Raw genomic sequence first — 12782 nt, 5'->3', positions numbered from 1 at the left:
TTGAGGGATAAAAATATTTAATCAATTTTAGAATAAGGGGTCTGAATACTTTCTGAATGCACTGTATTTAATGTTGGCCATTTCAATTTAGGTTTCAGAATAAAAGGGACATAAAACTGCTCATCCCTTTTCTTTATGTTTGGCTTGATGTTTCTGCTAATATACCTGAGCAAATGATGGATGGTCGCTGATGACAGAGATCTATCATAAAAGTTTTTTAAAAACTATGAAATTATTTTAAAAACCTTTGAGCATCACTTTAAACATCCTATCTTGACCATATCCATGGAGGAAGCAAACAATGTTCTGTCACTTTAACAGTAACGGTAAGCAGTGTAGCTCATAATTGCCTGATGGGGAAAAGTGGCCTAACTCAATTGAAGCTATGCACCATAGTAATACTCAAACTGTCATGCTGATTGAATGCTTATCCTGATGACCACTCTTCAAGGTAAAAGTATTCCATTAATTGCACCTAACCGCTGTTTATATCATCAAACCATGGCTATTATTTCCTGAGGGGTTAATTGTTTCAGCCAACAAACTCAAATATGTGTAACATCTCTGTTGTGACTTCTACCATATGAAAATGTATTTATTGTGACTATGCTCTCAGTTTGTGTCTCAGTGCTATTTTCCATTACCACTGGCAAGAAAACACTCGTTCTCTCTATTTGAAAGGAGATATCAGAGGGGGGGCATTGTAGTGTACACGTAATTGAACACAAATGTAAGTGTTTTGGAGCTGTCTGAATGTAAATCTGTTCCAATTGAGCTTTCAGAGCATAAAGCATAGCATTGAGCTTACAGAGCATAAAGCATAGCATTGAGCTTTCAGAGCATAAAGCATAGCATTGAGCTTTCAGAGCATAAAGCATAGCATTGAGCTTTCAGAGCATAAAGCATAGCATTGAGCTTTCAGAGCATAACGCATAGCATTGAGCTTTCAGAGCATAAAGCATAGCATTGAGCTTTCAGAGCATAAACCATAGCATTGAGCTTTCAGAGCATAAAGCATAGCATTGAGCTTTCAGAGCATAAATCATAGCATTGAGCTTTCAGAGCATAAAGCATAGCATTGAGCTTACAGAGCATAAAGCATAGCATTGAGCTTTCAGAGCATAAATCATAGCATTGAGCTTTCAGAGCATAAATCATAGCATTGAGCTTTCAGAGCATAAAGCATAGCATTGAGCTTTCAGAGCATAAAGCATAGACTTCCTCTCAATTATTATATTTTTGATTTATAGGCAAGAAATATGCCTCTGTACAAACTACCTCTGTATAAACTACCCAGTTTTGTGTTCACCAGTTATAATCATACTATTGGCACTTGCACAGTAAACCAGACTTGACATCATAACTAACAATTTACGTTTTGGTGAGTCCAAACACCTTTGATGACCAAACTGAAACAGCCTCAGAGGAAAAATCACACCATCTCTGATCCTTTCTCCCTGGTGCTTTAATTGGGCTTTGACCCAGCATGCAGCATTCCTCTCTCGTCCTCCTCTTGAGAACGGGCCGCAACTTACAGTCTTTCTCACCGCTTTCCGTTGGGACTGCCTGCACTGCACTGAGCCATAATGAAAGGCTGTGCTGGTCGGCAATATGGCTCTTTTATCAAGCTAAACCGAGCTGACGCCTGCTGCTCAATTATTAAACATTCCCCGAAATGAGCAACAACATACCATAGAAAAAAAACCTGCTGTAGACCCCCTTTAGTACTTTGCAGAGGACAGGGAGAAAAGTGTCTGTGTGTGTTTGAGATGATGAGATTCACTTTGTCACTGTAATGGGGAGAAACACATTTGTACTAAGGCTACATTTCACTGGCATGTTTCCATGAAAACAAGAAAGTACAAGCCTTGGGATCCCCTTCCGGGAAAATCCATGCATTGTCTGAGAAAAAACTCAGATTGAATTAAATGAAGTTCCAATCAGAAATAATATGCCAGCTTTTAAAGTTGAGTTAATCACTTTGCAGGTAATACGAGGTCTCTGTATCTCCATGGATTAAGGGCATAACATGTTGACAGAGTGCAAAAGAATTAGCCACGCAACAGCACTCCTTGTCATAGAGGAGCTTAGCCATTAAGAGTTATTTTAATGAATGGCTTGGTAACTTGGTTCCTATAGGTGCTATATGAAATATTTCTCAAATAACTCACAAAAGGTGAGGCATTTAAAAATAATTAGAAAAGGGTTTGTGCAGAATGAAAATTTGACGTCGGTGCCATGGGTGTTTTGAAATCAAATAAATGCCTTATACTTTTATTACAATAAATGACGCTGGAGGCTTACTTAGCTGCATAGACAGAGGCAAAAATCTAAACTGATAAAACAATTAGCAAACTGCAGTGAGCAGTAAGGGTAAACAATGTTGATCGTAAAGTGATCATTCATATGGATAACATAGGTTCTGTGGACTTCTTTTGTTTTGCAGCACTATAATAGCATCATTCATTCAACGTGTAAACACACAAGTGTGTGAATTAATTTACTCATTATACAAACCAAACATTTACAGGGTTTTAGTTTTTGCTTACTGTGATCTTTGGTTCCTTCCAGTTGAGTTTAATAAACACCTTACTTTTTCTCTCTCCTCCTTCCAAAACGATACCTCTCGGAGCATAAATAATCCCATTTTACTAAATCACTTCAGGTGCGTATCCATTGATAAAACAGTGCATCTGTACAGGGAAACATGCTTCCTGAGATCAAACGTAGACGTGGTGCTGGTGATTGTAATTACCCTGGTATTGGGTATAAATAAGTGCCTCATCCTGGCAGGCCTGGGGCATCCATCTGCATTAAACAGCCCTATCATAAGCTTTGGGATTACCCGTATTGCTAAGGCTCTTTTATGATTACCATAAATCTCCCCAAAACAGGCGGGAGCTAACCGAATGCCCCTTCCACTATGCCCTCTACTATTTTACTAAACACACTGTTGAGTTAAGCGGCTTCAGAGACTAGACTAAAGAAGGCCGTAGCTACTGCAGTCTGGCAGGCAGGGGGACAAATGTTTTATTTTATTTCACCTTTATTTAACCAGGTAGGCCAGTTGAGAACAAGTTCTCATTTACAACTGCGACCTGGCCAAGATAAAGCAAAGCAGTGCGACAAAAACAACACAGAGTTACACATGGGATAACAAACGTACAGTCAATAACACAATACAAAAATATGTATACAGTGTGTGCAAATGAAGGCCAATAGAGGCAAAGTAATTACAATTGAGCAATTTACACTGGAGTGATATATGTGCAGATGAGGATATGCAAGTAGAAATACTGGTGTGCAAAAGAGCAGAAAAACAAAAACAAATATGGGGATGAGGTTGGTAGTTGGTTGGATGGGCTATTTACAGATGGGCTGTGTACTGCTGCAGCGATCGGTAAGCTGCTCTGACAGCTGACGCTTACTGGTGCACCAGTGACCAGATTGCATAGAGGAGAAGGTACGGTGGGATTCGAAATGGTCGGTGATCTGTTTGTTCACTTGACTTTCGAAGACTTTAGAAAGTCAGGGGAGGATGGATATAGGTGTGTAAAAGTTTGGGTGTAGAGTGTCCCCCCCTTTGAAGAGGGGGATGACCGCGGCCGCTTTCCAATCTTTACGAATCTCAGACGATACGAAAGAGAGGTTGAACAGACTAGTAATAGGGGTTGCAACAATGGCGGCGGATAATTTTATGAAGAGAGGGTTCAGATTCTGGCCCAGCTGATTTGTAGGGATCCAGATTTTGCAGCTCTTTCAGAACATCAGCTGTCTGGATTTGGGTGAAGGAGAAGCGGGGGGGGGGGGGGGGGGGGGGCTTGGGCCAGTTGCTGTGGGGGGTGCAGAGCTGTTGGCCGGGGTTGGGGTAGCCAGGTGGAAAGCATGGCCAGCCGTAGAGAAATACTTATTGAAATTTTCGATTATCGTGGATTTATCAGTGGTGACAGTGTTTCCATGTTTACAGATTTGGGGTTGTACCAGGTAGGTTCCTTGATAATTTGTGTGAGATTGAGGGCATCTAGCTTAGATTGTAGGACGGCCGGGGTGTTAAGCATATCCCAATTTAGGTCACCTAACAGTACGAACTCTTACGATAGATGGGGGGCAATCAATTCACATATGGTGTCCAGGGCACAGCTGAGAGCTGAGGGGGGTCTATAACAAGCGGCAACGGTGAGGGACGTATTTCTGGAGAGATGGATCTTTAAAAGTAGAAGCTCGTAGAAAAATTAGACGATCTTTAGAAGTAGAAACTGTTTGGGCATAGACCTGGATAGTATGACAGAACCCTGCAGGCTATCTCTACAGAAGATTGCAATTCCGCCCCCTTTAGCAGTTCTGTCTTGACGGAAAATGTTGTAATTGGGGATGGAAATTTCAGAATTTTTGGTGGCCTTCCTAAGCCAGGACTCAGACACAGCTTGGACATCAGGGATGGCGGAGTGTGCTAAAGCAGTGAATAAAGCAAACTTAGGGAGGAGGCTTCTGATGTTAACATGCGGCTCGTATAGGGTCACCGAGGCAGTTTAAGCGGCAATCAGCAGTTAAAATAATAACATAGAATAGTCCCCGGCCCTGTTTAGGTAAAAAGCTCAGGGACGGGCCTGGAGAGATATAACCACTCTCAAATTCATAGATGGATGCAAGGATTGACATTCATGATATCTACACTATAGTTTTAACCATGTTTTGAGGCTTTTCAGTATTTATTTACATTTACTTTGTTTACAAACATTGGACTAAACAAGCTTATATTTTAGGTTCTGATGGGGTACAACAAGTGAACTAAGCTCGAGGCATTTATAAGTTATAATCTTCAAGAATCAATGGGTACATATCATTCATTTAGAAGTCCATCATTTGATGTAGCAACTGCAGATTGGTCCTTTAAATAAGCCACAAGTAATAGGCATCCAGCCATGGAGACTGGGACCATGTTGATCTCCACCTCTCCTTTTTCTACCCTGCCACATTAGAAGACAGGCAGCCAGGGCAGGTCCAGTCGCTCTATTATGGGGGATCCTACTAATGCTGATCAATACCTCATTAATCCATGTTGTGATTTGGCTTGAATAGACTTGGAGTTTGTTTTTTGGAATCTTATGAGTTGGAGAGCTTCACTTTTCAGTTAGGTCAAGACGGGGTTATGTACTGTAAACTAGCTAGTGGCCCTAAAGTAATTCCTGCATTGTCTTTAATTTGGGCCTTTAAAGAAATACCCCTATAGATTAAACACACACATATTATGAGTGTGGTAAACATAACAAACATGATGTTGTGACTAATCTACAGTATATTTAACCATCCAAGGAGCCAAGCCATGATGCCGTATCAATGACTTATGTGAGACCTTAAAGCAGGAACAGTGTATCCAGGATGTCACTGGAGCCATGCAAAATGGTTTTGCTTTTCACCATGTGCATGATTAAATACTGTGCCTCAAAATGCTGCTGAAGCACAACGCTGTACGAAAATAAGCTGATTGGTAAATAAACTATACAAACAAAAAACGAAACAAAGTGCATTAACGCCAGAGAGCCGAACATGACACGTGGCAGTGTAATAATGCAGCTCCCTGAACCCGAGCTAGGTTACCATTGCCTCCTGGTTCTAAATAAAAAATGTACGTTTCCAGTGTCTAGTTTGATTTATGAATCAAAACCGCAGAAATAATTGGAAACCGTCAAGGTTCTAAGTCGACCGTATTATGAACCAAGATTCAAGGGTGCTTACCCCATTTTGTATGACTTTTTTTTGCACTATGAGATCGAAATAACCCTCTGATATTGTGAAAATGCCGTTTTCGTGTAAGAGCGGTTTGAAAACAACGCCTGCAATTTCAGCCTGTTCAGGTGGGATGGATCTTTTGGCCCAGGTGATATCACAATGCAATCAGATTATAATAGACCAATGACTGTTCATCTGGGTAAGGGGGTGGGCTCTAGACCATCAGCCAATCAGGGCTGTGCATGTAAATATCTTCAAATGAGTTTCCTAACAAAGGGAAATAAATTATTAAAATATATTTTGAAGTTATTTTCATTAAATAAACACACACAGTGATGTATTAGACATACAGTGATGATTTAAAAATACAATTACAAAAGCTGCATGGGGGTTTAACAGTGTATGCCTGATAAAGGATTTACCTCTCTTTCTTGAGCCTTTGTGTTTTTGCTTTTGGGGTTTTGTTTTTAAAGGCTGATGTGACGGGTCATACCTCGCATTCCCTGGAGCCAGAGATGCAGGTGCAGGAGCCAGTCCCGTTGCCGAGCACCTCCAAACCCTCCGGGGTGGCGGCCGGGTTGTAGCTCATGTAATACTCCTGCAGCTGGGAGCTCAGGTTCTGCTCTGGCTCGGGGCTCTTTTTCCGTCGCTTGCGGCCCACCACGGAGCTCTGCTGCAGGAGCCGTGCAGCGTTCGGGTAGCGCCTCCACGACACATAGATGACGGTCAGGATGAGCGACATGGAGAAGAAGAGCGCCACACTGCCCACCACTACCTTGTGGAAGGACATGAGCTCCAACTCTGGGGGCTGAGTCACCACCAGGCTGCGGAGGGAGGGTGGAGCCTGGGGAGGGGAGTCTCTGGGGTCAATTCCTACCCGGCTTGGGAAGGTGGGGCGGGGAAGGGGCTGAGGCAGAGGTGGGGGTAGGGGGACCAGGGTGGTAGGTGGAGGCAGGGGTGGAGGGGGGCTGGTGGGAGCAGGGGTTGGGTCGGGTGTCGTCTCAATGAAATCTGGGGTCGGGGAAGGAGTTTCTGTCTGGAAGTAGTCCGTTTCCTCACAAATTCCATTGTTCCTCGTAGCATCCATGATCTTCTCTCCCTGCAGATGCTTTGGGCTGCTGCATATCATGGTGGTGTCTTTAGTGCCTCGAAAGTTTCTCAGCCAAGCCACTAGTGGGCAGATGCCTGTCCCACATTCCCACACGTTACCCGCCAGGCTGATGGAGGTCAGGGATATCCAGGCAGACACTGCCTCTTGGGACACGTTGGACAGCTTGTTGGACTCCAGATTGAGGATCTGTAGGTTGGGCAGGCAGTGGAATACGGCTGGGTCCAGGGTCTGGATCTCGTTGCCAGACAAGTCCAGTTTCTGCAGCGTGTGCCAGCTCCAGGGCAGGCCCTGGTTGACTGCTCGGATGCGGTTCCACTGCAGATAGAGCCCCCGCAGGTTAGCAAGACGTGGAAACAGAAAGAAGTTGATCCGGGAGAACTGGTTGTGCTCCAGGTGCAGCTCCATGAGTCTCTGCAGCCCCAGGAAAGTGGTCCTGGTGAGGGCCCGGAGACGGTTGTAGCCCAGGTCCAGAAACTCCAGGCTGCGACATTCCAGGAAGGCCCGGATGGGGATGTTGGTGAGGCCGTTGGAGCGGAGGTGGAGGTTCTGCAGCTTCCTCAGGCCGTGGAACTGCCCCGGCTGCAGCATCTGCAGCTTGTTGTAGGACAGGTCCAGGCTGCGGAGGTTGGGCACCCCGTGGAAGGTGGCGTTGTGGAGCTGAGAGATCTTGTTGGAGCTGAGGATCAGCTCTTTAAGTCTGCGGACCCCCTGGAAGGCCCGGCTATCTAGAGCAGAGATCTGGTTGTGGTCCAGGTAGAGCCAGAGGATTTGGTTCAGGTGGGCAAACTGGTAGGGGAGCAGTGTGTGCAGGTCATTGTAGCGGAGAGAGAGGCCTTGGCAGCCCACTGAGATGTTCTCAGGGACATCTGAAAAGCCAGCTGACTCGCAATGGACGATTTTCCCCTCACAACGGCAGCTGTGGGGGCAGGTGCGTTCACCAGAGCAGAGCAGCAGCAGGGCCTGGAGGACGAGGAGCAGGAGGAGTGGGAGGTGCGCCAGTCGTCCATCACACAGCTTAGAACCTACGGATAGAGAGACAGAAAGGGAGAGAAGAAGCAGGCATGTTAGAGAGGAATTCTTACTAATCCACATAGATGGAAATACCCATAAAATTATAAATATTAATGATTTTATAGTTCAATTAGAGTACGTTCATCATAGCCACACTCAAGGATGTTCCGTACATTGTAAAAGGATATTCTGAAAAATATTTGATTTGAAATTAATACATATAAGTAAACACCTATACATCATGTTTTCATATTCTCGTTGCAAATTATTTGAAATTGGTGTACAACAGTTAGTGTATTATGAATATTACGCTTTCAAGGTCTGTTGATTGACATTGCAAATATGTCTAAGTGCACACACACAATGTTTGTACTGGGTAATTGTACTCTCTTTTCACCCCGGTGAATCTGTGCAAGGCTCATAGTCTTGTGTTACAGCTCCTTGCATTTCTAATGCTTCAGTAGACAGCACACAGACTACAGGCCTATGCCCTGATAAACTAGTCAGGAGACAAGACTCTACTTGTCTTGACACATAACACTCCTCTCACCCCCTCTGGGATTCAACGCTTTGATCCTATTCTTCTCTGCTTTGTTCTCTTTGTGCAGCAGATAATAACGTCTTGTCCCCATTTAAAACCATTTGTTAGGAAACAAGAACACCTGTAGATTTAGCTCTAATTGAGGCACATTGCTGCCTGCTGTGTGATGTCTTCCCTTTGCGCATAAAGACAGTGTGACGTGACAGTGAGCAAAATTGAATCCCCTTGAGAACTGATGTGTCCATGAAGTGGCACCTTCAGCTGGATTGTTACTTCAAAGTAATCGAGGAGGTCTCTAGGTTATGGATGGATGACTGTGTGTGTGTGTGTGTGAGATCAGAGGCTCCGTACAGTACATTGACATGGGACCCCTGATCAAAGCAGCCCATTCTCTAGGGCAGTGTTCCCTGTTTGATATCCGTGAGGACAAAAATGTGTAACAATTCCCTATTTACTGAAATGACATAACTGGCACATCATGCCACTGATGAACGCTAGATATCACGCCCTCAATGAAACAATTGAATATTGAAACTTATCTATAAAATGTAAATGTTCTAAGTAATTTAGCAGACACTCTTATGCAGAGCGACACAGTTATTGCATTCATATTAAGGTCGCTATGTGAGCCAACCACATATCACAGTCAGATGCTGGTGACCGATTTTCATGTGAGTATTCAAAAATCCGCATAAAGAAAATATGCGCATTTTCCCACCAGTGGTGTGTTTCCACCATACTGAATTGATGCAGATAAAAATCAGCGAGTGATGACTTAGTGCACACAACATGTACTTCGCTTAAGTTTTCATGTACTGAATAAAAATCTAAAGTTCAATGTGTTTCCATTGCATTTTCAACTCTACCAATAGTTTTGTCACAAAAACTGTTGCGTTAAATAGCAAATGTGCCCATTGTGGTCTTGACACATGCACTCTAGCTCACAGATACAGTGCGGATAGTCTACTTACATTATGACATTATTATGGATAAGAGCGTTAATATTTGTATTTGTCAAATGGCAGTCGAGCATCGATCATCATGTCACCAGAAAAAGACCCTTGATATTTATTGGAATGTACAGTTGAAGTCGGAAGTTTACATAAACTTAGGTTGGAGTCATTAAAACACATTTTTCAACCACCTCAAAAATGTATTGTTAACAAACTATAGTTTGGGCAAGTTGGTTAGGACATCTACTTTGTGCATGACACAAGTAATTTTTCCAACAATTGTTTACGGACAGATTATTTCACTTATAATTCACTGTATCACAATTCCAGTGGGTCAGAAGTTTACATCCACTAAATTGACTGTGCCTTTAAACAGCTTGGAAAATTCCAGAAAATTATATCATGGCTTTAGAAGCTTCGGCTAGGCTAATTGACATCATTTGAGTCAATTGGAGGTGTACCTGTGGATGTATTTCAAGGCCTACCTTCAAACTCAGTGCCTACCTTCAAAATCAGCTATGACCTCAGAAAAAAAATTGTAGACCTCCACAAGTCTGGTTCATCCTTGGGCGCAATTTCCAAACACCTGAAGGTACCACGTTCATCTGTACAAACAATAGTACGCAAGTATAAACACCATGGTACCACGCAGTCGTCATACCACTCAGGAAAGAGACGCGTTCCGTCTCCTAGAGATGAACATACCTTGGTGTGAAAAGTGTAAATCAATCCCAGAACAACAGCGAAAGACCTTGTGAAGATGCTGGAGGAAACGGGTACAAAAGTATCTATATCCACAGTAAAACGAGTCCTATATCAACATAACCTGAAAGGCCGCTCAGCAAGGAAGAAGCCACTGCTCCAAAACCGCCATAAAAAAGCCAGACTACGGTTTGCAACTGCACATGGGGACAAAGATCGTACTTTTGGAGAAATTTCCTCTGGGCTGATGAACCGTGAAGCACGGGGTTGGCAGTATTATGTTGTGGGGGTGCTTTGCTGCAGGAGGGGCTGGTGCACTTCACAAAATAGATGGCATCATGAGGGAGGAAAATTATGTGGATATATTGAAGCAACATCTCAAGACATCTGTCAGGAAGTTAAAGCTTGGTCGCAAATGGGTCTTCCAAATAGACAATGACCCCAAGCATACTTCCTAAGTTGTGGCAAAATGGCTTAAGGACAACAAAGTCAAGGTATTGGAGTGGCCATCACAAAGCCCTGACCTCAATCCTATAGAAACTGTGTGGGCAGAAAAAGCGTGTGGGAACAAGGAGGCATACAAACTGACCTAAGACAGGGAATTGTTACTAGGATTAAATGTCAGGAATTCTGAACAACTGAGTTTAACCTTTTGTCAATAGGGGGAGCTGTTAGCATTATTATTTTTTTTACATTTCCAAATTAAACTGCCTCGTACTAAATTCTTGCTCGTACAATATGCATATTATTATTACTATTGGATAGAAAACAATCTCTAGTTTCTAAAACCGTTTGAATTATGTCTGTGGGTGAACCAGAACTCTTTCTACAGCGAAAATCATGACAGGACATGCGAAGCTCTGAAAAATAGTCTCTGATCTCGGATCAGTTTTAAGCTCTGTGTATGCCCTATGGATCGAAATGAACTGCACCCGCCTTCCCCTGGATGTCAGTAACCAATGAGAAGTGGAATGGCGTCTCTACGTGTTTCTCAGAGTTTATAAAACGCAATGGAGTGAGATGTCCCTTCTTTTGGACGCTCGCCAGGACGCAAGGGAGGACCTCAGAATGGCATGCTCAAAAGCTCTCGTTATTGATCAAAGATATATCCGTCTGTGATTTAATTCGATATAGGTGTTAGAAACATCATAACGAAGTTATTTGAAACCGATTTATATCAGTTTATGCGAGTATATTGCTATTTTTCTGAATTTCCTTAGTATTGCGTTTGAGGATTTGGACATGTGTGTGCCGTGTAGCTATCGTTAGCTGCTAGTTCCGAAGTTGAAGAGGTCGTTTTACAACAAAGCAACGATTCTTTTGGACAAAGGACACATTGCCCAAGATACTGATGGAAGCTCGTCCAAAAGTTATTTATGATTTTATTACGTATTTATGTGGAAAAATGTAAACGCAGTTGTCGGCCATTTTTTGCGGCACTAGTCTGGCTGTAACTCACAATGTATGTCTAGTAACGTTAATTTTAAAAATCTAAATCAGCGGTTGCATTAATAACCAATGCATCTTTCATTAGCTGTCCAACCTGTATTTTTTTAGTCAATCTAATCGATAAATAATCGTAAACATAGGTGCCTTTCCAAGATGGCGCCGGCCAGAATGCATGCCATGTTGACAGATTACATTGCATAACCACGATTTGTGATGCTAAATATGCACATTTTCGAACAAACTCTATATGCATTGTGTAATATGATGTTACAGGACTGTCATCTGAAGAATTCTGAGAAGGTTAGTGAAAAAATGTATATATTTTGGTGGCGATAACGTTATCGCCCCTTTTGCATTGATTCAATGCTGGGGTGATGTTAGCTCATGTGGTATGCTAATATAACGATATATTGTGTTTTCGCTGTAAAACACTTAGAAAATCTGAAATATTGTCTGGATTCACAAGATCTGTGTCTTTCGATTGCTGTATGCTGTGTATTTTTCAGAAATGTTTTAGGATGAGTATTTTGGTAATTGACGTCGGTCTCTGTAATTATTCCGGCTGCTTCCAACGCTATTTCAGATTGCAGCTGCAATGTAGAACTGTGATTTATACCTGAAATATGCACATTTTTCTAAAAAAAACATATGCTATACCATAAATATGTTATCAGACTGTCATCTTATGATGTTGTTTCTTGGTTAGTGGCTATATATCTTTATTTAGTCGAATTAGTGATAGCTACTGATGCAGGAAAAAAATGGTGAAAAAAAAAAGTTGTGTCTTTTGCTATCGTGGTTAGCTAATAGATTTACATATTGTGTCTTCCCTGTAAAACACTTAGAAAATCTGAAATATTGTCTGGATTCACAAGATCTGTGTCTTTCGATTGCTGTATGCTGTGTATTTTTCAGAAATGTTTTAGGATGAGTATTTTGGTAATTGACGTCGGTCTCTGTAATTATTCCGGCTGCTTCCAACGCTATTTCAGATTGCAGCTGCAATGTAGAACTGTGATTTATACCTGAAAAATGCAAATTTTTCTAAAAAAACATATGCTATACCATAAATATGTCATCAGACTGTCATCTTATGAAGTTGTTTCTTGGTTAGTGGCTATATATATCTTTATTTAGTCGAATTAGTGATAGCTACTGATGGAGTAAAAAAGTGGTGGAGTAAAAAAAGTGGTGTCTTTTGCTAACGTGGTTAGCTAATAGATTTACATATTGTGTCTTCCCTGTAAAACATTTTAAAAATCAGAAATGATGGCTGGATTCACAA

At 42.2% G+C, this 12782-nt stretch overlaps 1 protein-coding gene across 2 annotated transcripts in view; it reads right to left on the bottom strand.

Moving 5' to 3' along the window:
• The window catches only part of LOC139543939 (leucine-rich repeat transmembrane neuronal protein 4-like), a 69427-nt gene that overhangs the window by 26596 nt on the left and 30049 nt on the right, over window positions 1–12782 (bottom strand). Inside the window, exon 2 of one of the 2 annotated variants that reach the window (XR_011668774.1) lies at window positions 6153–7863. Coding sequence is in view for 1 of the 2 variants with exons in the window: in XM_071350498.1 (XP_071206599.1) it covers window positions 6224–7863 (1640 nt within the window). In the remaining variant the exon portion in view is untranslated. The remainder of the gene's footprint in view (window positions 1–6152; window positions 7864–12782) is intronic. The other variant, XM_071350498.1, reaches the window with a different exon arrangement.

Source organism: Salvelinus alpinus, chromosome 18, assembly GCF_045679555.1.
Source record: "Salvelinus alpinus chromosome 18, SLU_Salpinus.1, whole genome shotgun sequence".
In the NCBI taxonomy this organism is placed as follows: domain Eukaryota; kingdom Metazoa; phylum Chordata; class Actinopteri; order Salmoniformes; family Salmonidae; genus Salvelinus; species Salvelinus alpinus.
This window is presented reverse-complemented; position numbering and strand designations above follow the sequence as displayed.